We start from the raw sequence: 23042 nt of genomic DNA, 5'->3' as shown, positions 1-23042 counted from the left end.
AGGACAAAAATTCAGTAAGATAGGCCTGACATACGTCTATCTACAGATGCATGTGGACCAAGAGTCACAAGAACTGTTGACCATAGTGACTCACAAAAGACTGTACAGGTACCGGAGGCTTCCTTTTGGAATCACCACAGCGCCGGCCATGTTTCAGAGAGCTATGGACCAGATACTGAGCGGGCTCCCTGGGGTCCAATGTTACAGTGCCTTGCGAAAGTATTCGGCCCCCTTGAACTTTGCGACCTTTTGCCACATTTCAGGCTTCAAACATAAAGATATAAAACTGTATTTTTTTGTGAAGAATCAACAACAAGTGGGACACAATCATGAAGTGGAACGACATTTATTGGATATTTCAAACTTTAACAAATCAAAAACTGAAAAATTGGGCGTGCAAAATTATTCAGCCCCTTTACTTTCAGTGCAGCAAACTCTCTCCAGAAGTTCAGTGAGGATCTCTGAATGATCCAATGTTGACCTAAATGACTAATGATGATAAATACAATCCACCTGTGTGTAATCAAGTCTCCGTATAAATGCACCTGCACTGTGATAGTCTCAGAGGTCCGTTAAAAGGGCAGAGAGCATCATGAAGAACAAGGAACACACCAGGCAGGTCCGAGATACTGTTGTGAAGAAGTTTAAAGCTGGATTTGGATACAAAAAGATTTCCCAAGCTTTAAACATCCCAAGGAGCACTGTGCAAGTGATAATATTGAAATGGAAGGAGTATCAGACCACTGCAAATCTAGCGGAGATTTGTCTTCCAACAAGACAATGATCCAAAACATAAAGCAAAATCTACAATGGAATGGTTCAAAAATAAACATATCCAGGTGTTAGAATGGCCATGTCAAAGTCCAGACCTGAATCCAATCGAGAATCTGTGGAAAGAGCTGAAAACTGCTGTTCACAAATGCTCTCCATCCAACCTCACTGAGCTCGAGCTGTTTTGCAAGGAGGAATGGGAAAAAATGTCAGTCTCTCGATGTGCAAAACTGATAGAGACATACCCCAAGCGACTTACAGCTGTAATCGCAGCAAAAGGTGGCGCTACAAAGTATTAACTTAAGGGGGCTGAATAATTTTGCACGCCCAATTTTTCAGTTTTTGATTTGTTAAAAAAGTTTGAAATATCCAATAAATGTCGTTCCACTTAATGATTGTGTCCCACTTGTTGTTGATTCTTCACAAAAAAATACAGTTTTATATCTTTATGTTTGAAGCCTGAAATGTGGCAAAAGGTCGCAAAGTTCAAGGGGGCCGAATACTTTCGCAAGGCACTGTATCTCAATGATCTACTCATCACTGGCAAAGACGCGCAGGAACACCTGAGAAACCTGAACGCTACACTACAGAGATTGGAGGAGTACGGTCTGATGGTCCGGAAGAACAAATGCAAGTTTTTCCGGCCCTCTTGAGTACCTGGGCCACGTCATCGACAGTTCGGGGCTCCACAAGGCAAGAGAGACTGGGTTTTTAATCCAAGGGAAAGGGGATGTGATTGGGTAAGGGAAAAGGAGCAGGTGTGTGTGTCTTCAGTGGCGACTGATTGGCGACTGATTACTGGCACCTGTGACTAGGCAGAAGGAGAGAAAACAAATACACACAGGATACCTTTATCCGTAACACCCTGCAAGAGAAAGACAACCCCCTGACAGGTTGTCTATTTAGTTGACATTGGGGCAGAATACACCCCTGGGTTAAGTCTGGGCACTGAGGCAGTCTACCCTCTTTCCCTAGTTTAAAAAAGGTTATTCTGAAAAGGTAATTTATTTACATTAAGAGAATTTATGTTAAAAATAAAACAATAGGCAAAACAGCAAATATTGACTTTTTCCTTATGTCATCAAAGGTAAAGGGGAGGAATATGTTGTGTGTTGATATTCTAGTTTTGTCCCTTTAGGGCACCTGTAACCTACCCTTGCTTACCTATTAAACAATGCCCACGTTAATTTCTACTCCCTTATCATGTTCTGTCCTTATAGTTGTATAAGTAATAGTGTGCTATACAACAGGATTTCTTTGAGACTTCCAGAGTGATTTGCCCATTCAGATGATCTCCAGTGGTGATTATATGTTGTTGCATTGATCGCATCGTAATAAATGGAGATGCTGTTGATAGTCATTCTCTCTTGAGAAAACTAGTTTGGTCCTGATCAACACAATGAAAACTCCCACTCAGGTAACACTTGACAAAGAGACTGTCACGATCATTGGACGCATACTCGGACCAACGTGATCTGGGATCCACATCTTTTATTTGAAATAAGTGAACCACAAAGACTAAACGAACCGTGACGACAATCGAGTGCTAACATGCAACTACACATAAACAATATCCCACAAAACACAGCTAGAAAAAGGCTACCTAAATATGATGCCCAATTAGAGACAACGATTACCAGCTGCCTCTAATTGGAATCATACAAATCACCAACATAGAAATAATAACCTAGAACCCCACATATAAGAATGTAACTAGAATATCCCCCAGTCACGCCCTGACCTACTACACCATAGAGAAACAATAGCTCTCTATGGTCAGGGGGTGACTGAGATTCCATCAACCTGAATGGTTGACACAAGGCACAGCAAGGTATTTAACTCTATGTGTGCAGGAAACTGGTTTTGCAACATGCCAAAACTGTGTACAGGATAATGCTCAACTTGAATTATAGCATGTGGCATGAATCTTAAGCCTTGTTCAAACTGCAAGCCTTAATGCTCAAATCAGTTTAGTTAAAACTATATACGACTATGGTTTGAAATGTGACTTGAAATATCCAATTCTATATGCTTTTTGGCTGTTCAGACAGCAGGAAAAATAACAGATTCCAATTGGATATGCAAAAAAAAAAGGCTTTGGATCACTTCAAACTGCCAACGTGAACAAGCTTGTACACGTGAGGGACTTGGTAACGGGCACGTTCCTCTGCCCAGGCGTTGCTGACGCATACCAAATCGTACAGCGACTGGATCGATATTTTACATATCAGCTAACCACATATGTTATAGCAATCTGTCAGTCGATGACACAGTCGACCGTTGGTTGATGCATGCATATTTGAGGTCCAGCTACCCAGAGGAAGGTGTGTTTGTTTGAGAGGCAGCTGCCCTGGGTGAAGGTGTGTTCGTTTGTTTGAGAGGCGGCTGCCCTGGGTGAAGGTGCAGGTGAGAGGGATGCTATGTTTGTGTTAATGCTGTCCTGGGTGAAGGTGAGAGGGATGCTATGTTTGTGTTAATGCTGTCCTGGGTGAAGGTGAGAGGGATGCTATGTTTGTGTTAAAGCTGTCCTGGGTGAAGGTGCAGGTGAGAGGGATGCTATGTTTGTGTTAAAGCTGTCCTGGGTGAAGGTGCAGGTGAGAGGGATGCTATGTTTGTGTTAAAGCTGTCCTGGGTGAAGGTGCAGGTGAGAGGGATGCTATGTTTGTGTTAAAGCTGTCCTGGGTGAAGGTGCAGGTGAGAGGGATGCTATGTTTGTGTTAAAGCTGTCCTGGGTGCAGGTGAGAGGGATGTTTATGTTAAAGCTGTCCTGGGTGCAGGTGAGAGTGATGCTATGTTTGTGTTAAAGCTGTCCTGGGTGAAGGTGCAGGTGAGAGGGATGTTTATGTTAAAGCTGTCCTGGGTGCAGGTGAGAGGGATGCTATGTTTGTGTTAAAGCTGTCCTGGGTGAAGGTGCAGGTGAGAGGGATGCTATGTTTGTGTTAAAGCTGCCATGGGTGAAGGTGTGTTTGTTTGAGAGACTGCTGCCCTGGGTTAAGGTGCAGGTGTTTATGTTAAAGCTGTCCTGAGTGCAGGTGAGAGGTATGCTGTGTTTGTGTTAACGCTGTCCTGGGTGAAGGTGCAGGTGAGAGGGATGTTTATGTTAAAGCTGTCCTGGGTGCAGGTGAGAGGGATGCTATGTTTGTGTTAAAGCTGTCCTGGGTGAAGGTGCAGGTGAGAGGGATGTTTATGTTAAAGCTGTCCTGGGTGCAGGTGAGAGGGATGCTATGTTTGTGTTAAAGCTGTCCTGGGTGAAGGTGCAGGTGAGAGGGATGCTGTGTTTGTGTTAAAGCTGTCCTGGGTGAAGGTGCAGGTGAGAGGGATGCTATGTTTGTGTTAAAGCTGTCCTGGGTGAAGGTGCAGGTGAGAGGGATGCTATGTTTGTGTTAAAGCTGCCATGGGTGAAGGTGTGTTTGTTTGAGAGACTGCTGCCCTGGGTTAAGGTGCAGGTGTTTATGTTAAAGCTGTCCTGAGTGCAGGTGAGAGGTATGCTGTGTTTGTGTTAACGCTGTCCTGGGTGAAGGTGCAGGTGAGAGGGATGTTTATGTTAAAGCTGTCCTGGGTGCAGGTGAGAGGGATGCTATGTTTGTGTTAAAGCTGTCCTGGGTGAAGATGCAGGTGAGAGGGATGCTGTGTTTGTGTTAAAGCTGTCCTGGGTGAAGGTGCAGGTGAGAGGGATGCTGTGTTTGTGTTAAAGCTGTCCTGGGTGAAGGTGCAGGTGAGAGGGATGCTGTGTTTGTGTTAAAGATGTGGGAGAGCTCCTCTGGAAGACTTGTTTTTGCTAAGATAAGTATTACCTTGATGAATGTAAGATTTAAGTTCCAAGTTGCAGTGCTTTTCCTCCACCTGCACTATTTGTGATGGATCCTCCCTCCATTTTGTGTTGAGCTAATGTGGGTCATTGAAACAGATTGGGAGAAAAACAAATGAAGTGAACTGTGACCTGTCTCTGACCCTCCTTCCATGTTCTTCCTCTCAAACCCAAAGTAATATAACCTGTGTTGCCTATGGTAGAAGTGTTATGCAGAGCTCCCATGCTCTTGATTTAAACCTAGGGCTGTGTAGTCGGAGCTATGGTACCGAATTGGGTTTAGTCACAATCCCTCTCGACCAGGACAAACACGCTCTCTTGAATGAACGATTGATAAAGGTAGCCTACTTTTTGTTGTGTAGCGGGAATCATTTAAACCTGCTGGGTTAGAAAAAGAGACATGTCTTGCAATATGATTCTGATTTAGGCCTGTATAATAAAAGTTAAAGAAGCATTTGAGGCTGCTGTGCGATCTCCTTACCAACGGAAAATTCATCTTATCGTTAGGCCTACGTTTTCATTTATAATTCCCGTGCATCAAATGACTCATTTTCCACCAAAAGAATAGGCCTATTTGCTTGCAGTACAATTGATCAACCACTAGAAGTTGTGTGTATGCATGGTTTGAGAAGTGCGTGGAACTACGCACATTTTCCCCTCAAGTTCCAAATTGATAAATACCAACCTTTGCGAGAACTTGCACAAGAAAGGATGACTCTTTTGTGCACACTCACTTTTGATAAATGAGGCCCCATGGAACCAAAACAGCAGGGAAGTTGAGCCTCACGATCAACGTTCTTAGTTCTTGCATAAATTGACCCACTTTGCTGTTTACTTTCTGGATCTACTGTGTGTCATATTGCTGAGTCTACCTTTTTAAAAGAGCAACATTTTCTCTCAGCCATACCCCTACTTGACTTTGAGCGCTGGTCATTTCTTCCCATTTCTCTATCTGGGCCCATACCATGACAATTAATATTTTGCTAATCTTTCCTCAGTAATTTCAATCTGTTCCAGTTCATATTTTGTAAATCCTTCAACAATCTGGATAAATGTTTTACCTCTTTCATTTGGAATAAGAACTTACGACTACGTTGTTTTCCTTAAGTGTTCCTTCAGGCTAGTTGTTCCCATTTACTTCCAGTCATTGCGCTAATGCTAGTTAGCAATGGCTCACAGAAATACCTTCAACTTCTTTCAGACTGCACGCAGAGTCATACAAATGCTAACCATGAGTTCATCTGACTCTGGGTAAGTAGGAAAGGTGCTTAATTAACAAACTCGCACTATCCCTTTAAACGTTAAACAAGGTCACCAGATTATCAACTCCAATAATACATTCCTGAGTGAGGTGATTCTGGTTGTTGTCAGGGGTTTTTAATAACCACATGACCTGACCAAACTAGTGTCCTAAGCATGCACCCCTAATAGCGGTTCTTAAATATTATGGCATCATCTTGGGCCTAACTAGAGTATCCCACATTAATGAATCATTACCTTTCTGGTATCCCATCCTCTCAGTGTGAATGTTCCAGACCCAAAGAACACATCCTTGTCTCATGCTGAGGTTGCTGAGGACACATAGCAGCCCCGGGGAAGTTATCTATTGATCTATGTCAGTTGAGGGTGTAACACAAACATTATTTGCTATGTGATATGCAAGAATGTGTGATGTGTGGGCCCAAGTACAGACAAAGTAAGATCATAGAACCAGGAATCCATCATATCTTGTATAGTGAAATGCAGAGTCGGCCGCTGATTACCCAGGGCGCAAGGTGGTTGGAGTTGTCAACAAAGCACAAAGCAGCATGACAGAAATACAGTGCCTTCGAAAGTATTCAGACCCCTTTACTTTCCCCACATTTTGTTACGTTACAGCCTTATTCTAATATGGATTAAATAAAACAATTTCCTCATCAGTCTACACACAATGCCCCATAATAACAAAGTGAAAACAGGTTTTTAGACATATTTGCAAATGTATTACATATTAAAAACAGAAATACCTTATTTACATAATTATTCAGACCTTTTGCTATGAGATTCGTAATTGAGCACTGGTGCATCCTGTTTCCATTGATCATCCTTGAGATGTTTCTCCAACTTGATTGGAGTCCACCTGTGGTAAATTCAATTGATTGGACATGATTTGGACAGACACACACCTGTCTATATAAGGTTGACAGTTGACAGTGCATGTCAGAGCAGAAACCAAGTCATGAGGTCGAAGGAATTGTCCGTTGAGATCCGACACAGGATTGTGTCAAATCATTAAAAATGGTATTTGTCACATGCGCCGAATACAACAGGTGTAGGTAGACCTTACCGTGAAACTTAATGATAGTGTTGGTGCCACGCAGTTATTGGTGAACAGGGAGTACAGGAGGGGGCTAAGCATGTACACCTGAGGGGCCCGTGTGCTGAGGGTCAGCGTTGTGGATGTGTTGTTGCCTAACTTCACCACCTTGGGGTGGCCCATCATAATTTCTACTATCCAGTTGCAGAGCGAGGTGTTTAATCCCAGGCTCCTTAGCTTAGTGATGAGCTTGGCGGGCACTATGGTGTTGAACATTGAGCTGTAGTCAATGAATAGCATTCTCACGTAGGTGTGAGAAAGAGCAGAGTGGAGTGCAATAGAGATTGTGTCATCAATGGCTCTGTTGGGGTGGTATGCAAATTTGATTAGATGTTCAGGAGTCTTATGGCATGGGGGTAGAAGCTGTTTAGAAGCCTCTTGGACCTAGACTTGAGAACAGTCTATGACTAGGTTGGCTGGAGTCTTTGACAATTTTTAGGGCCTTCCTCTGACACCGCCTTGTATAGCGGTCCTGGATGGCAGGAAGCTTGGCCCCAGTGATGTACTTGGCCGTACGCACTACCCTCTGTAGTGCCTTGCGGTCGGAGGCCGAGCAGTTGCCGTACCAGGCAGTGATGCAATAAGTCAGGATGCTCTTGATGGTGCAGCTGTAGAACCTTTTGAGGATCTGAGGACCCATGCCAAATCTTTTCAGTCTCCTGAGGGGGAATAGGTTTTGTCGTGCCCTCTTCACGACTGTCTTCTTGTGCTTGGACCATGTTAGTTTGTTGGTGATGTAGACACCGAGGAACTTAATGCTCTCAACCTACTCTACTACAGCCCTGTCGATGAGAATCGGGGCGTGCTTAGTCCTCCGTTTCCTGTAGTCCACAATCATCTCATTTGTCTTGATCACATTGAGGGAGAGGTTCCTGGCACCACACAGCCAGGTCTCTGACTCCCTCCCTATAGGCTGCCTCGTCGTTGTTGGTGATCAGGCCTACCACTGTTGTGTCATCGGCAAACTTAATGATGGTGTTGGAGTCGTGCAGTCATGAGTGAACAGGGAGTACAGGAGGGGACTGAGCACACATCCATAAGGGGACCCAGTGTTGAGGATCAATGTGGCGGATGTGTTGTTACCTACCCTTACCACCTAGGGGCGGCCCGTCAGAAAGTCCAGGATCCAGGAGTAGAGGGAGGTGTTTAGTCCCAGGGTCCTTAGCTTAGTGATGAGTTTTGAGGGCACTATGGTTTTGAACGCTGAGCTGTAGTCAATGAATAGCATTCTTACATAGGTGCTCCTTTTGTACAGGTGGAAAAGGGCAGTGAGGAGTACAATAGAGATTGCATCATCTGCGGATCTGTTTGGGTGGTATGCAAATTGGAGTGGGTCTAGGGTTTTTGGGATAATGGCGTTGATGTGAGCCATGACCAGCCTTTCACAGCACTTCATGGCTACAGATATGAGTGCTACAGGTAATTTTGACAGGTTACCTTAGTGTTCTTGGACACAGGGACTATGGTAGTCTGGTTGAAACATGTTAGTATTACAGACTCTTGCCAGTTTGTCAGCACATGCTCGCAGTACACGTCCTGGTAATCCTTCTGGCCCAGCGGCCTTGTGAATGTTGACCCGTTTAAAGGTCTTACTCACATCGGCTGTGGAGAGTGATGCATTTATTGATGAAGCCAATGACTGATGTAGTGTACTCCTCAATGCCATCGAAAAAATCCCGGAACATATTCCAGTCTGTGCTAGCAAAACAGTCCTGTAGCTTAGCATCTGCTTCATCTGACCACTTATTTATTGACCGAGTCATTGGTGCTTTCGGCTTTAATATTTGTTTGTAAGCAGGAATCGGGAAGATAGAATTATGGTCAGATTTGCCAAATGGAGGGAGAGCTTTGCACACATCTGTGTGTGGAGTAAAGGTGGTCTAGAGTTTTTTTTATTATTTAATTTATTTATTTATTTAAAATAAAAAAAATCCCCTCTGGTTGCATATTTAACATGCTGATCGAAATTTGGTAAAACGGATTTAAGTTTCCCTGCAATTAAAGTCCCCGGCCACTAGGAGTGCTACCTCTGGATGAGCATTTTCCTGTTTGCTTATGGCGGAAGACAGCTCATTGAGTGCGGTCTTAGTGCCAGCATCAGTCTGTTGTGGTATGTAGACAGCTATGAAAAATACAGATAACTCTCTCGGTAGATAGTGTGGTCTACAGTTTATCATGATATACTCAGGCGAGCAAAACCTCAAGACTTCCTTAGATATCGTGCACCAGCTGTTGTTTACAAATATACATGGTCTGCCCACCTTGTCTTACCAGACGGCGCTGTTCTATCCTGCCGATACTGCGTATAACCAGCCAGTTGTATGTTGATAATGTCGTCGTTCAGCCACAATAAGATATTACAGTTTTTAATGTCTCGTTGGTAGTTTAAATATACCTCGTAAGTTGTACATTTTATTTTCCAATGATTGCATGTTAGCTAGTAGAACGGAAGGCTGTGGGGATTTATTAGATCGCCTACGAATTCTCAGAAGGCAGCCCGACCTCCATCCTCTTTTTCTTTGTCTTCTCTTCACGCAAATGGTGGGGATTTGGTCCTGTTGCTGGGAAAGCAGTATGTCCTTCATGTGAATTCTACAGCGAGATATTTATTTATTAATGAAGCCGGTGACTGATGTGGTAAACTCCTCAATGCCTCCAGATGAATCCTGAAACATATTCCAATCTGTGCCAACAACAGTCCCGTAGCTTAGCGTCCACTTCATAGGAATCAAACCACTTCCGTATTGAGCACATCACTGGTAAATCCTGTTTTTGCTTGTAAACTGGAATTAAGAGTATGGAGTTATGGTCAGATTTGCCAAACGGAGGGCGAGAGTTTTGTCTGTGTGTAGAGGTGATCTAGAGTTTTTTTCGCCTTAGTTGCAAGAGACATGCTGGTACAAATGCATGGTTAGCCTTCTAAAATCAGAGTAAACCTGTTTAAATCTGACATCAGCAGTTGCTTCTTTGGTAAAACTCACAAATTAAATTCATATTGCATCCAAGTAATGCTCATGTAACAATGTTTCTTCTATCTCTCTGCTTGCCCCAGTCTGGGCTCGAGGGGGATTGTTTTATACCCATTCAGCAGCACTTCCTATTACGCCCAATCCATATTAGACCTGAACCAGCATGCATACACATCCAACCCCATTCAGGTTTTAATTTCCACCACTTTTGGGCTACTTTCTGCAATTGATGTCACCAGGCTTTCCCGAAGCCTGGTTCTCGATGAGGCTACATTGATATACAGACATTTCCCTCAAATATCCCTGATTTGTATGCGATGTAGCCTTTTCCCCCAGATTTTTTTTTTTGTGTAGCCTATACTTTATCCTGCACATTTGTTTTCCATAAATTAAATCATTGTCTTTGCACATGAGTCTTCAGTGGTTAATCCTAGCTTTTCTGTACTGTTTGGGAATACTGCTGATCATGGACATGGTAATATATTTTATTTGTATAGTGCTTTTTATTATTTTCTAAGGCAACATGCACACATTTCAAATCAAGGCAGGTAAATTAGCAATAAGTATAGATGCTAAATAATAATGATAATAATATGCCATTTAGCAGAAGCTGTCATCCAAAGCAACGTACAATCATGCATGCATATACAAAAAAAGACCAATAAAAGTGAAGGAGGAAATGGTTAGACAATACAATACAATCAATTCTAATTCTTCTGAAATTCTTCACCCTTCATCCAGGGGAATATCAATAGAATTTGCTCAATTCCTCACGTCATCTCCTGTCCTCTCTTCCCCTCTTTTTGAAAAAGGTCAAAGGTAATCGAGGCAAGGAGGAGGAAACTTGAAAACAAATACGCTGGTATGAAATTAGACTTTTAATATATACGCTCACTGGCCAGTTTATTAAGTACACCAGACAGGCATCGAGGCATTCAGTTACTGTTCGGTCGTTAGAATGGACAAAACAAGTGACGTATGCCACTTTGAGCGTGGTATCAACATCGGTGTGCCGGATCCAATATCGAAGAAATGGCCACCCTCCTGGGCTTTTTCCACACGACAGTGTCTAGGTTTTACCAACAATGGTGCGACAAACAAAAAACATTCAGTCAGCTGCAGTCCTGTGGGTGAAAACAGCTCGTTGATGAGAGATCGAAGGAGAATGGCAAGAATCGTGCAAGCTAACAGATGGGCCACAAACAGACAAACAAATGAGCAATGTTTCAACGCCACAGCGTATTAAAACATTGTTGCTGATACGGTGCATCCATTCAGGCTGTTCTGAAGGCAAAGGGGGGGTCCGACCCGGTACTAGATGGGTGTTTTATAGATAAAATGATAGGTAGCATAATGTATTTAAAGGTACATGCTTTTCTCTGACAAAACAACAACTGATTCAAAGGGGGTGTGGCGCATTTCAAACCTCTTCCATGTAGTACTCTGGTAGGATACATCTCAATATCCTTGGCCAGAGAGGAGGCTATCAAGGAAAGGATCAAACTCCTCTGTTCCCTTATTAACTAATTGACCCTCTCCTATATATGGTGACCCCTTATCGGCCTCTGGGGCATGGAAGAGAGGAGGATGGAGGAGTTGAGTAGAGGACAGACTTTTGCGCCCAATTGAGAATCTCCATGCCTCTACAATTTTCTATAGAAATTTGATGAGGAAGCAAACATTTCGTAGGGGGGTGGTAGCTCAGATGCAGTTGGGACTTGTGACTCAAAACCAAAACTGGAGTAAGGTGGGGGTTCCTGTCCAAGAGTTTGAGTTGCAGTAAGAACAACGATAGGTAGCTTGATCTCAGGGTCTATGGCTAGTTTAACATCAAGAACGACCTGAAAGAATAGAAACGCAACAATTGTTACAAAAGGTTTGTTTGAATAATTGGAAACATAAAATATAGTTGTTAATTTGGTGTCTGGAGCTTTGCAGTTCAGATTCATCCTATCACATATGTAGGTAGCTACCTTCAATCGGTACTCTAATTTGAGTATAGGACAGTTGAAGATGGTGGCAGGGAGTTGTGGAGGGATGGTCAAAACTTGGGTCACCGTCTGCCGAGTTTCAGCAGGGACCCGATCGCCCTTCTCTTTCAAGATGTTGTGGGTGTGGACTTTCCTCTTCTTCTGGGCGTAGAAACACTGCTTTTCGTACAGGTAGTATTTTGGGGTCACTGGGCGAGTTGAGTTGTTGACAATAATTGCCCTGACTTTCAGAGCATCTCCTGTAAAATTATATTTAAAACCTGAATGAGGATGGATGTGTATATGCTGGTTCAGGTCCAGTATGGATGCAGCGGAGTGGGAAGTGCTGCTGGATGGGTACGACACAGTTCCTCTCAAAAACAGTTCCTCTTATATGGTTAGCAGAGATCCGACTTGAGTATTTTTCACCCCAGTTTATTTGAGACAGGTGGTAAAGTTTGTTTTATCTACAGGCCAATATGAATCATTACCTTGCTGGTATCCCTGCCTCTCAGTGTGAATGCTCACAGAGATTTTTCCAGATGCAAAGAACATAACATCCTTATCCTTGGTCCCATGCTGAGGTTTCTGAAAAAATGTGATACACAGCAGTCAAATGAAGTTATCTGGATCCATGTCAGATTGGGGAGCAAGATTTCTTTAGTGACAAAAAATGAATGTGCTATAGAATGTGTTTCCTGTCTGACCTAAATAACTTGTTTGAATATGTACAGTGCTTTCGGAAAGTATTCAGACCCCTTTACTTTTTCAATTTTTTTGTTTACGTTACAACCTTATTCTAAAATGGATTAAATCTATTACTTTTTTCAGCAATCTACAAACAATACCCCATGACGACAAAGTGAAAACAGTTTTTGAAATGTTTGCACATTTATTTAAAAAAAAAAAATAATTATTATTTACATAAGAATTCAGGCCCTTTGCTATGAGACTCAAGATTGAGCTCAGGTGCATCCTGTTTCCATTGATCATCTTTGAGATGTTTCTACAACTTGATTGCAGTCCTCCTGTGGTAAATTCAATTGAGAGGTACACACCTGACTATTTAACGTCCCTCAGTTGACAGTGCATGGTCAGAGCAAAAACCAAGGTCAAAGAGAATTGTCGATAGAGCTCCGAGACAGGATTGTGTCAAGGCACAGATCTGGGGAAGGGTACCAAAACATTCATGCAGCATTGAAGGTCCCCAAGAACACAATGGCCTCCATCATTATTAAATGGAAGAAGTTTGGAACCACTAAGACCCATCCTAGAGCTGGCCACCCGGCTTACTGAGCAATCTGGGGAGAAGAGCCTTGGTCAGGGAGGTGACCAAGAACCCGATGGTCACTCTGACAGAGCTCTAGAGTTTCTCTGTGGAGATGGGAGAACCTTCCAGAAGGAAAACAATCTCAGCATCTCTCCAGGCCTTTATGGTAGAGTGGCCAGACAGAAGCCACTCCTCAGTAAAAGGCAAATGACAGCCCGCTTGGAATTTGCCAAAAGGCACCTAAAGATAGAAATCCAGGTATGCAGAAATACAGTTAATTCCAAAGGGTTCACATACTTTTTCTTGCCACTGTATGTAAATGTCATATTTCAGGTTATTTATTTATTATAAATTAGCAAAAAATGTCTAAACCTGCTTTTGATTTGTCATTATGGGATATTGAGTGTTGATTGATGAGGGGGAAAAAGCAATTTAATCAATTTTAGAATAAGGCTGTAGCATAACAAAATGTGGAGGAAGTGAAGAGGTCTGAATACTTTCCGAATGCACTGTACGCTGATCTGTAAGTATTTGATGTATGGAATTGACTGCTGATACTGTAGGTAGGCCTAGAGTATAAGTCTCTGTTTTTCAAAGTATTTGTCAATAATTACTTTTATATTATTCTTGCTATAAATGCATGTAGTTTGGTCCTTGAGCTGTTGTTGTCCATTCATGTTCTGTATTATTTAATGTTTTGAGTGTACACCAGGAAGAGTAGCTGCTGCGTGAGCAACAACTGATGGGGATCCTAATAAATAAAGACAGGGCCAGGAGTTTTTCCAGACCATGTGACCAGGAAGTTATCGCTTGACTTGATCAATGTCAGTTGTGGGTGTAACAAAACATGTGACAGGCAGGAATGTGTGATAACTCAACTCTGGGCACTAGTAGTGACAATATAGCCAAATACTGTTCCTTACCATTAGATATGGGATCATCGACTGGTTTGCCTTTGAGACAAAGGGGAAATCAGTCTTGGCTTTGGTGTCAAACCTCATTGACCTGGTCAACTTAGCCTCTAATGAGTAGAGGATTTGACCACATTTACCCTGGAAAGAGGAGGGCATGTCCCTGAGGAAAACAGGATGATATTGTAGGACCACGAATCCATCACATTTGTCTAGTGAAATTGAAACAATGTCCCATTCCTATCCATAACTATGATTACAAAGAAATCTCTAGTTAATTACTATTGTATTTATCTAATTCTGAAGCTAATATCTCTGGTTTACTTAATACTATGTTCCTGCACTGCTATGATTTGTTTATGTAGATGTATATCATGCATATGAGTGATGCCTAGTCTCACATGGTTAGCCTTCCAAAATCAGAATAGGCCTATTTGAATCTGATATCAGCAGTTGCTTCTTTGGTAAAACTCACAAATTAAAATCATATTGCATCAAAGTATCCATATCCAGATACCATACCGAAACCACAAACTATTTTAAACTAAAATGGCGACTCCGCAACCTCCAAAATTCTAGATCAACGTATGCAAGATAGGTCAGGAGGAAAGGAACAGTGGAAGTCAATAAAGAAGGTTTGGGAAGGGTTGAAGTTGAAGTGGACACAGGCAGGTTACCTAGTAGGGGGAACTCCAAATAGGATCCAGCTTAGCACAATGGAAGGCGAGTTGAGAGAAGCATTACAGGAAGCTAAAGACAAGGAGGTAGAGCAGAACAAGTTGCATGTATTCAAGAAGGAAGGGACTAAACAGAGAGAGAAAGCAGAAGCTGAATTGAAAATAGGCACTTGGGCTATCGAGGAGACCCGTAGAGCACAACTGAACAAAAAAACGGAAATGATGGGGGTAGTGGCTGGGGCGGAGGTGGAGTCACCAATGGAGGCGACACAGGGGAGTGACGAAATCCAACCGGCCCCTGTGGCAGCCTCCCCCAATCCTGAGTCATGTATGTACCCGAAGCTACCAGAGGAGGCCACTCAACCACCACCATATTCATTGACAACCCAAGCTCCCTCAGCCCCCTCCATACAGGCACCAGTTCTCCACATCGATGAAGGCCTGCTACAGGGACAGGTGTCAATGAAGTTGACTGGAGGTTATATAGACTGTGGGGAGGTAGAACGAACCTCCACTCCCTGCTCTCTAGAAGGCGGATTGGTGCCCACACCCCAGGGGGGTCGAAGCCTACAAGAATGTGGAGAAAGGAGCCGTGACTCAGGGGAATCATTTAAATTCTCCCGAGAACCCTTAATGAACACAAGCCTACCGCAGTCATCAAGTCATCAGACACTCTCGTCTCGCTCTCTTAGCCCAAAGCATTCCCTACAGTTCAGACAGCTACCAACCTCCATCAGATCCCCCGCATCTCGAAGTGTGGGGACAGCCAGATCCTACCTGAACAAAAGAACAGGGGACACTACTGCATACAGAAGGGGAGAGGAGGATACCTATCCTGAAATAGATGTCCAACGGGAATATATCTGGACATCCAATGAGCCTGAGGAAGAGGAAGAAGAAGAACCAGAGAGAGCGACCAGAGAAGACGTATGGGCTGCTGCCCAACAACTTGATGCAGAAGCAAGACAGGAAACCGGAAGGGGTGGACCGTTTCAACTGAATGGGGTCTACCTGGGAGATGTCGTTGACCTCCATGGACAGATACCGCCAGAGCCGGTACTTAGGAGATCCCGGCGCCTACAAGACAAAAATCAACCAAGGTGTGAACAAGGACTACAAATGCCTCTGAGACTGAGTGGAACAGGAAAAACCGAAGAATATGTGCCATGGAAGTTGCAGGATCTCACTGCAGTGATGGAACAACTTCCAAGTCTCACTCATATGGACACCAGAGGCGTCTACGGCATTCGGACTGTTGAAAACTGACCTGTCTGTGGCGGCTGCCCTCACGGCACCTGACTATGGGAAAACCTTCCATTTAGATGTTTCTGAAAAAGAAGGTTTTACATCCTCAGTTCTTTTTCAGAAACAAGAGGGGGAAAGAAGAGTCTTGATGTATCACTCATCAAAATTGGATCACATTGAAACAGGACAAACCACATGCTCAAGGTATGTAGCAGCAGTTGCTAAAGCCATTGAAAAAACTGCTCACCTCGTAATGTGCCACAAAATGGAGATCCACACCCACCATGGTGTTGCAGCATACCTGATGGCGAAGGAGTTCACCTTTAGTGCAGAGAGAAAAAATAAGATTCAGAACAAATGCACGCAATCACACATTACGTTTGTCAACACAGACAAAAACATGGCAGACGCACTCAATGCAGAAGAAGGGATGACCCATGCCTGCGCAGAAAGAGCCGCACAAGAACTCAAACTAAGACCAGATCTGGAAAACGAGCCCATACTTCCTACAGACTCATGGCTATACACGGATGGGTGCTGCTACAGAGGAGAAGAAGGAAACATAGCAGCATATGCCGTAGTACAACAATTCCAAGATGGATCGCACATCACACTGGAATCTGGAATAATACCACAGCCGGCGTCAGCACAATTGGCAGAGATAATCGGTCTCACACAAGCTCTGACGCTATCCAAAGGCAAGAAGGTCAACATATACACAGACTCAGCGTATGCTCATGGTGCGGTGCACATTGATGGACCACAGTGGGTCAGACAATTTCACCACCACCGGCAACTTACCAATCAAGCACAAGATCCAAATGGAGCGCCTGATATCCGCAGTATCACTCCCAGAAAAGGTGGCTATTATGAAATGCAAAGGCCACCAGGTTCTGAACTCCAGAGTCAGCAAGGGGAATGATGCTGCTGACCAAGCAGCCAAGAAAGCAGGAGGATACACTCCCAGACAGATGGTGTTACAAATAACTCCGCCTAGAACTGAATTGACTACCCAACATTTGAAGGACCTACAGCAGACTGCAGGGCCATATGAACACTCAGTATGGACACAGAGGGGAGCAGCAAAGGGACCAGATGAACTTTGGCGATGCCATGATGGCAGGCTAGTGGCCCCTGCAAACCTCTGCCCAGAACTAATTAGGGAAGCGCATGGACCCACGCATGAAGGAAAACTAAAGACCTTACAGAAAGTGTCATATGTGTGGTGGCATCCCTACATGAAAGACATGACAGATCTGTTTTGTGACAGTTGTGACATCTGCGGAAGCCACAACCCAAAGAAACCTTACCAGACTCCCATGGGACACTATCCAGTGCCCAAAGCCTGTTTTCAAGATATCAGTATAGATTACACAGATATGGGGGCAGATCAGGTGAGAGGAGGAAAGAGATACTTACTAGTAATGGTGGACAGGTTCTCCAAGTGGGTAGAGGCCATTCCTACAGCCAAGGAGGATGCGAAGTCAGTCATTAAGTGGCTGCAAACGGAGCTCATACCTAGGTATGGAGTTCCACGGCAAATCAGATCCGACAATGGGTCCCACTTCTCGAATCAGCACCTGAGACAGGTGGAGGAGAGGTTTGGGATTATACACAAGTTTGGCTCCGTGTAGAAGCCGCAATCCCAGGGACTTGTGGAACGCAGTAACCAGACTCTGAAATGTAAAATAGCCAAGGTGTGTGCAGGGACCAAATTGACCTGGGTGGAAGCCCTGCCCCTGGCGCTGATGGCCATGAGGTCCTCGCCAGGTGCAGGTACTCATCTCTCACCCCATGAAATAATGACAGGTAGAGTAATGCCAGGGCCACCAAGAGAGGGAGGTCATATGCCCCCTCTTGATGTGCACCAGATAGGGATGTCTGACTATGTGAAGAAATTGACGGAATTGTCTGCAGCTCTCTCCAAACAGATACACCGTGTCGCAGAGGGGGAGCTGACTGACGTCCCGGAACAACCAAGGGTAAAAGTTGGAGACTGGGTAAGGATCAAAGTCCACAAGAGAAAGTGGGCTGATCCCAGGTGGACTGGACCGTACGAAGTGAAGGAGGTTACTTCACACTCAGTCCAGGTCAAAGGTAAATCAGGCGCACCTTGGCACCATCTGACACATTGCACACCAGCACCAACCCCTGCCAGAACACTGGCTGAAGTAAGAGGTGATTTGATCACATCTAATTCGAACCAAAATTCTGATATCCCACCCATCTGAACATGTGGAGGAGACTACTCCCATTTTCAGATGACGGGGAGGAAAGGAGAAAGGAGAGACCACCATGGTCTAGGGTTAGTAGGACCCCGTGGGAGAGACTGGGATGCTCAGGCCCAATGTTTGTATTGTTTTTAGTAACCACTGGGGTTGTAGCAGGCATAATGATGTGGGCGGTCCAGCAGGTAACTATGGGACATAACTTGCCTCCTAATAATTCTACCAACAGTTCAGAGTCAAGCCATCTCATGTATAAACGGAGCATAGAACCACTTAAGCAAACTTGCACCACAGATCGGATACTACCACCACGGTTACTCTGACATGGGGGACATTGGCGAGCCCGGGACAGGGATTCGAGACCCACGCCATTTTTTGGTCTAGGTCAGTGTGGTACATGACGGAAGGGGGCTACAGTAAGTGGTCATGGAAGAACTTAGTGGCAGAAACTGGTCCTGATTGGTCTAGCTGGACGGTGAATCGGGTGGCACTATTATGGAGGAGAAGGTTGGTGCTAACTAAAGTTGATACTGGCTTAAAATTGGTTATCAAACATGGGGTAGGTGGAGCTGGAGTGTACCCCGTTCCTGTTGGCACCATGGGAAGAGCAGAGAGTGTATTGGCATTTAAAGATATGTATTCTCACCATAACCACCCCCCGTGCTGTACTTTCAGTGCGGAGGCCGCTGTCCTCCAGTGATCCCAGGCTGGGCCCTGTTACCATGACCACAGCTCCTCCCAAGGTCGATGATGCTATCCTAATGGCTACAGGGGTCTCAGGTTTTACTAATAATTGGCTATTGTTGGCAGAGGAAGCTGCAAACAGCACCAGGCAGAGTTGTGTGGTATGTATGGGTGCTCGTCCATTACTCCGCATTGTCCCGGCCGTGGTGATTCTACCATGTTTGATCCCTTTAATGACTACAGATAACCCCTGTTGCAATTGTACTACCTGGGACAGGGTTTATCCCATAACTAAAGCTACCAACAGGAAACCAATGTTTTCTAACCAGGTTGCCAAGGCCAATTTCACTTGTGTTGATATGTCAGGGGTTGGCATCGAGGTAGGACGTATTCCTAAGTCCTGGTGCCTGGACACAGTTAAGGTTGTTGGGGGTTTTAAGCCAATATCCCGTGCTGATGTGTGGTGGTGGTGTGGCACTGCTGTGTTGTTTGACAAACTTCCCGTTAACACCACCGGAACCTGTGCATTGGTTACTCTTCTGTTGCCTGTTTCTGTTTACCCCATAGAGGCTGGGGATCTCGCACTTAGAATCCAGTCGGTGAAACCAGTGAAGGGGGGAGGACGTTCCAGGCGGGCTACCTCCCCATCCATGGATGACCCCACTTACATAGACGCCGTTGGGGTCCCTAGAGGGGTGCCAGATAAGTATAAATTAGTTGATCAGGTAGCTGCTGGTTTCGAGTCTTCTATTTGTTGGTGGTGTACTATTAATAAAAATGTTGACCGTATTAATTACATCCATTATAATGTCCAGAAATTAGGGAATTGGACTCAGCAGGGCTTTGAGGCGGTGCATGGCCAGTTGGCAGCTACCAGTCTTATGGCTTTTCAGAACCGCATAGCTATTGACATGTTAATTTCTGAGAAAGGTGGCGTGTGTGCTATGTTTGGTGAACAATGTTGCACTTTTATCCCGAATAATACTGCCGCTGATGGAAGCCTGACCATTGCTCTGGAGGGTTTGCGAACACTTAATGGTAAAATGAAGTCCCACTCCGGGGTGGACACCTCTATGTGGGATTCCTGGATGGAGGTCTTTGGTAAATATAAGGCCTTGGTTTCATCTGTTTTGGTGTCTATCTCCGTATTCGCTGCAATTATGGTTCTGTATGGATGCTGCTGCATTCCATGTATAAGATCTTTAACTACCAGAGCTATTACCAAGGCTATTGACCCGGGTGCATCTGCTCAGATGTATCCTCTCCTGGCAGATGATGAGTATGTTGATCTGGTCCCGGAGTACGGTGATGTATATCAGACCATGGACCACACCGCCATCTAGAGAGGGAATCTATTTTTTCTATTTCCGCTATTATATTCCTTTTTGAGCTGTTGTTCTCCATTCTGTTAATGAAGGTTTGAAATTCCTGAGTGGCTGGTAGCCAACTTAGTACATGTTGTGGTCTGAATGGAGAACATTATGGTACTTTACGTTTCTGCTTATCTATGCTTTAATTAAGTTGTCACGTCTCTTGGGAGACGTGAAGAGAGGGACTACAAAACTTTCTCTCTGAGAAAGTTTCTAGAGCAGTGTCACGTCTTAATAGACGTGAAGAGAGGGATTTGTAAGCATGAGTATTTAGCTGAGCATGTTATAACCAGGCCTTTAGCTATAACACATTAACCTCTGCATATTAACTGTAGCTGTCTACTACACATTGCTCAACAGGAAGCATCACACAATTGAACTTACACGAATGTGCTGATGTCTCAATAACAGCACATAGACAGGAACTGGCTCGACCACAAAGCCTTAAATCAGCAGTATCGGACAAAGCCTGCCCTGTGAAAACAGGAACACGCATACATTAAGACACATAGACTCATTGCACACATAAGCTGCATAAGATACACTTATCTAGGACACACACACACCCTGGACTCAGGAAAACAACAAGGACATTAAACAACGGCTGAAGCATGGGCTGCAGGAGCCAATCAGCAGAGGCTACGCCTGGACCTGATCCAACCAGAGAACCAGGACTTCAAGACTCAACCTACTTTCTGTGCTGTATAAAACATGTAAACAAACTGTATTAGCGCGCTCTCTCTTCTAGCTCACTCGGAGTTACTAGAAAGAGCCCGTGCACGCTGTACCAGATATCTTTACTCTGAATAAACTGTCGCTTGTCATACAATCTACCGCTTTGTCCGAATCTATCCTTGACCGGCTCACTCTCCTGCACATCTCAATTATCAACACCGTAAAAGCTATAATGTAGTCTAGCTTTTCCTGGGGCTCCTCAAAAGCTATTGGGGAGAGAGGCCAGCAAAGAGCAGGTGTGTAATTGTGCAAGAGAACAATAAGAGCATGCATATTAGCCTAATGCGGAATTGAGTGTATTACCAGTGTTATGAAAGACAGAGACCAGAACATTCTGCCAGTGTCCAGAGTTGACCAATGTCAAGTGGCTACGCGATGTCGCAAGCACTTGAGTTAAATGTGTTGTCGGCATTTAACTAGTCCCTTCCCACTATGAAAAAAAACTGGTTGAATCAACGTTGTTTTCACATCATTTCAACAACAACAAAAAATCTATGTGATGACATTGAATCAACGTGGAAAACTGATTGGATATTTAAAAGGTCATCAACGTAAGTGAATTTAGCATTTTTTTTAAACCAATATCAAATTACATTAGATGGCTTGTTGAACTCACGTTAGTTGAAAACTCAACCAAATGTAAATGTGTTTTTTAAGAAAGGAATGCCCAGCCAGCGGTCCCAGTTGATTGGTGTTTAATCTGACGATAGACACAACGAAGCACATTAGGCTGTAGACTCGTCTGCTAGCATGGAAACAACCGTGAATTAGCAGGGAGCCAATGCAACCACCACAATTAGAGCTAGCTAACTCGCTCCCACAGCAATAACATCAAATAGCACATCCCTGGATGCCCCCAATATCCAACGGGAACCATATATACACACACACACACACACACACACACACACACACACATATATATATATATATATATATATATATATATATATATATATATATACGGTGCATTCGGAAAGTATTCACATGCCTTGACTTTTTCCACGTTGTTACGTTACAGCCTCATTCTAGAATGTATTAAATATGTTTTTTCCCTTTATCAATCTACACACAATACACCCATAATGACAAAGTGAAAACTGAGTTTTAGACATTTTTGCATAATTAGAACAAATTAAAAAATAAATACATGATTTTCATTAGAATTCAGACCCTTTGCTATGAGACCCTAAATTGGGCTCAGGTGCATCCTGTTTCCATGGATGAGCCTTGAGATGTTTCTACAACTTGATTGGAGTTCACCTGTGGTTAATTCAATTGATTGGACATGATTTGGAAAGGCTCACACTTGTCACTGTTGACATTGCACCTTTGACATTGAACCTTCCAGAAGGACAACCATCTCAGTAACACTCCACCAATCAGGCCTTAATTGTAGAGTGGCCAGACAGAAGCCACTCCTCAGTAAAAGGCACATGACAGCTCGCTTGGAGTTTGCCAATAGGCACCTAAAGACCCTTAGAACATGAGAAACAAGATTCTCTGACCTGATTAAATCAAGATTGAACTCTTTGGCCTGAATGTCAAGCGTCATGTCTGAAGGAAGCCTGGCAACATCCCTACGGTGAAACATGGTGGTGGCAGCATCATGCAGTGGGGATATTTTTCAGCGCCAGTGACTGGGAGACTAGTCAGGATCAAGGGAAAGATTAACGGAGAAAAGAAAAGTAAAGTCTCTGAATGTCCTTGAGTGGCCCAGTCAGATCCCGGACTTGAACCCGATCAAATATCTCTGGAGACCTGAAAATAGCTGTGATGCTCCCCTTCCAACCTGACAAAGCTTGAGAGGATCTGCAGAGAAGAATGGGAGAAACTCCCCAAATGTAGGTGTACCAAGCTAGTAAATTAGCAAAAATGTAATAAAACCTGCTTATCCATTATGGGGTATTGTGCGTAGGTTGCTGAGATTTTTATTTTATTTAATACATTTTAGATTAAGGTTGTAACATAACAAAATTTGGAAAAAGTCAAGGGGTCTGAATACTTTCCGAAGGCACTATATACATATACAGTACCAGTAAAAATTT

General features: G+C 43.9%; 1 protein-coding gene across 2 annotated transcripts; it reads right to left on the bottom strand.

Annotated features, from left to right (window-relative positions):
- Positions 1–11287: 11287 nt before the first annotated feature.
- On the bottom strand, positions 11288–17508 carry LOC109875820 (arrestin domain-containing protein 3). 2 transcript variants are annotated; one of them, XM_031817685.1, is made up of 8 exons: positions 17397–17508; positions 16225–16298; positions 16000–16060; positions 15744–15809; positions 14068–14218; positions 12366–12462; positions 11878–12134; positions 11288–11745 (listed from the first exon to the last, which is right to left on the bottom strand). In XM_031817685.1, the coding sequence occupies exons 5-8, from the start codon at positions 14212–14214 to the stop codon at positions 11548–11550; spliced, it is 699 nt and encodes a 232-aa protein (XP_031673545.1). In that variant the 5' UTR covers positions 14215–14218; positions 15744–15809; positions 16000–16060; positions 16225–16298; positions 17397–17508; the 3' UTR covers positions 11288–11547. The 2 variants fall into 2 exon arrangements, with proteins under 2 accessions (XP_031673545.1, XP_020323829.1); XM_020468240.2 differs by lacking the exons at positions 15744–15809; positions 16000–16060; positions 16225–16298; positions 17397–17508 and having other exon boundaries at positions 14068–15070.
- Positions 17509–23042: the final 5534 nt, after the last annotated feature.

This window comes from Oncorhynchus kisutch, linkage group LG3 (assembly GCF_002021735.2).
Source record: "Oncorhynchus kisutch isolate 150728-3 linkage group LG3, Okis_V2, whole genome shotgun sequence".
NCBI classification, from domain to species: Eukaryota; Metazoa; Chordata; class Actinopteri; order Salmoniformes; family Salmonidae; genus Oncorhynchus; species Oncorhynchus kisutch.
This window is presented reverse-complemented; position numbering and strand designations above follow the sequence as displayed.

What these genes read in the sequence shown, in the direction of transcription:
- LOC109875820 (XM_031817685.1), bottom strand. Translation starts at nt 14,214, where the DNA reads ATGCCCTCCTCTTTCCAGGGTAAATGTGGTCAAATCCTCTACTCATTA. An exon ending in CGATGATCCCATATCTAATG is followed by an intron (nt 12,463 to 14,067) that starts GTAAGGAACAGT and finishes ACATTTTTTCAG; the next exon opens with AAACCTCAGCATGGGACCAA. An exon ending in AATTAGAGTACCGATTGAAG is followed by an intron (nt 11,746 to 11,877) that starts GTAGCTACCTAC and finishes CTATTCTTTCAG; the next exon opens with GTCGTTCTTGATGTTAAACT.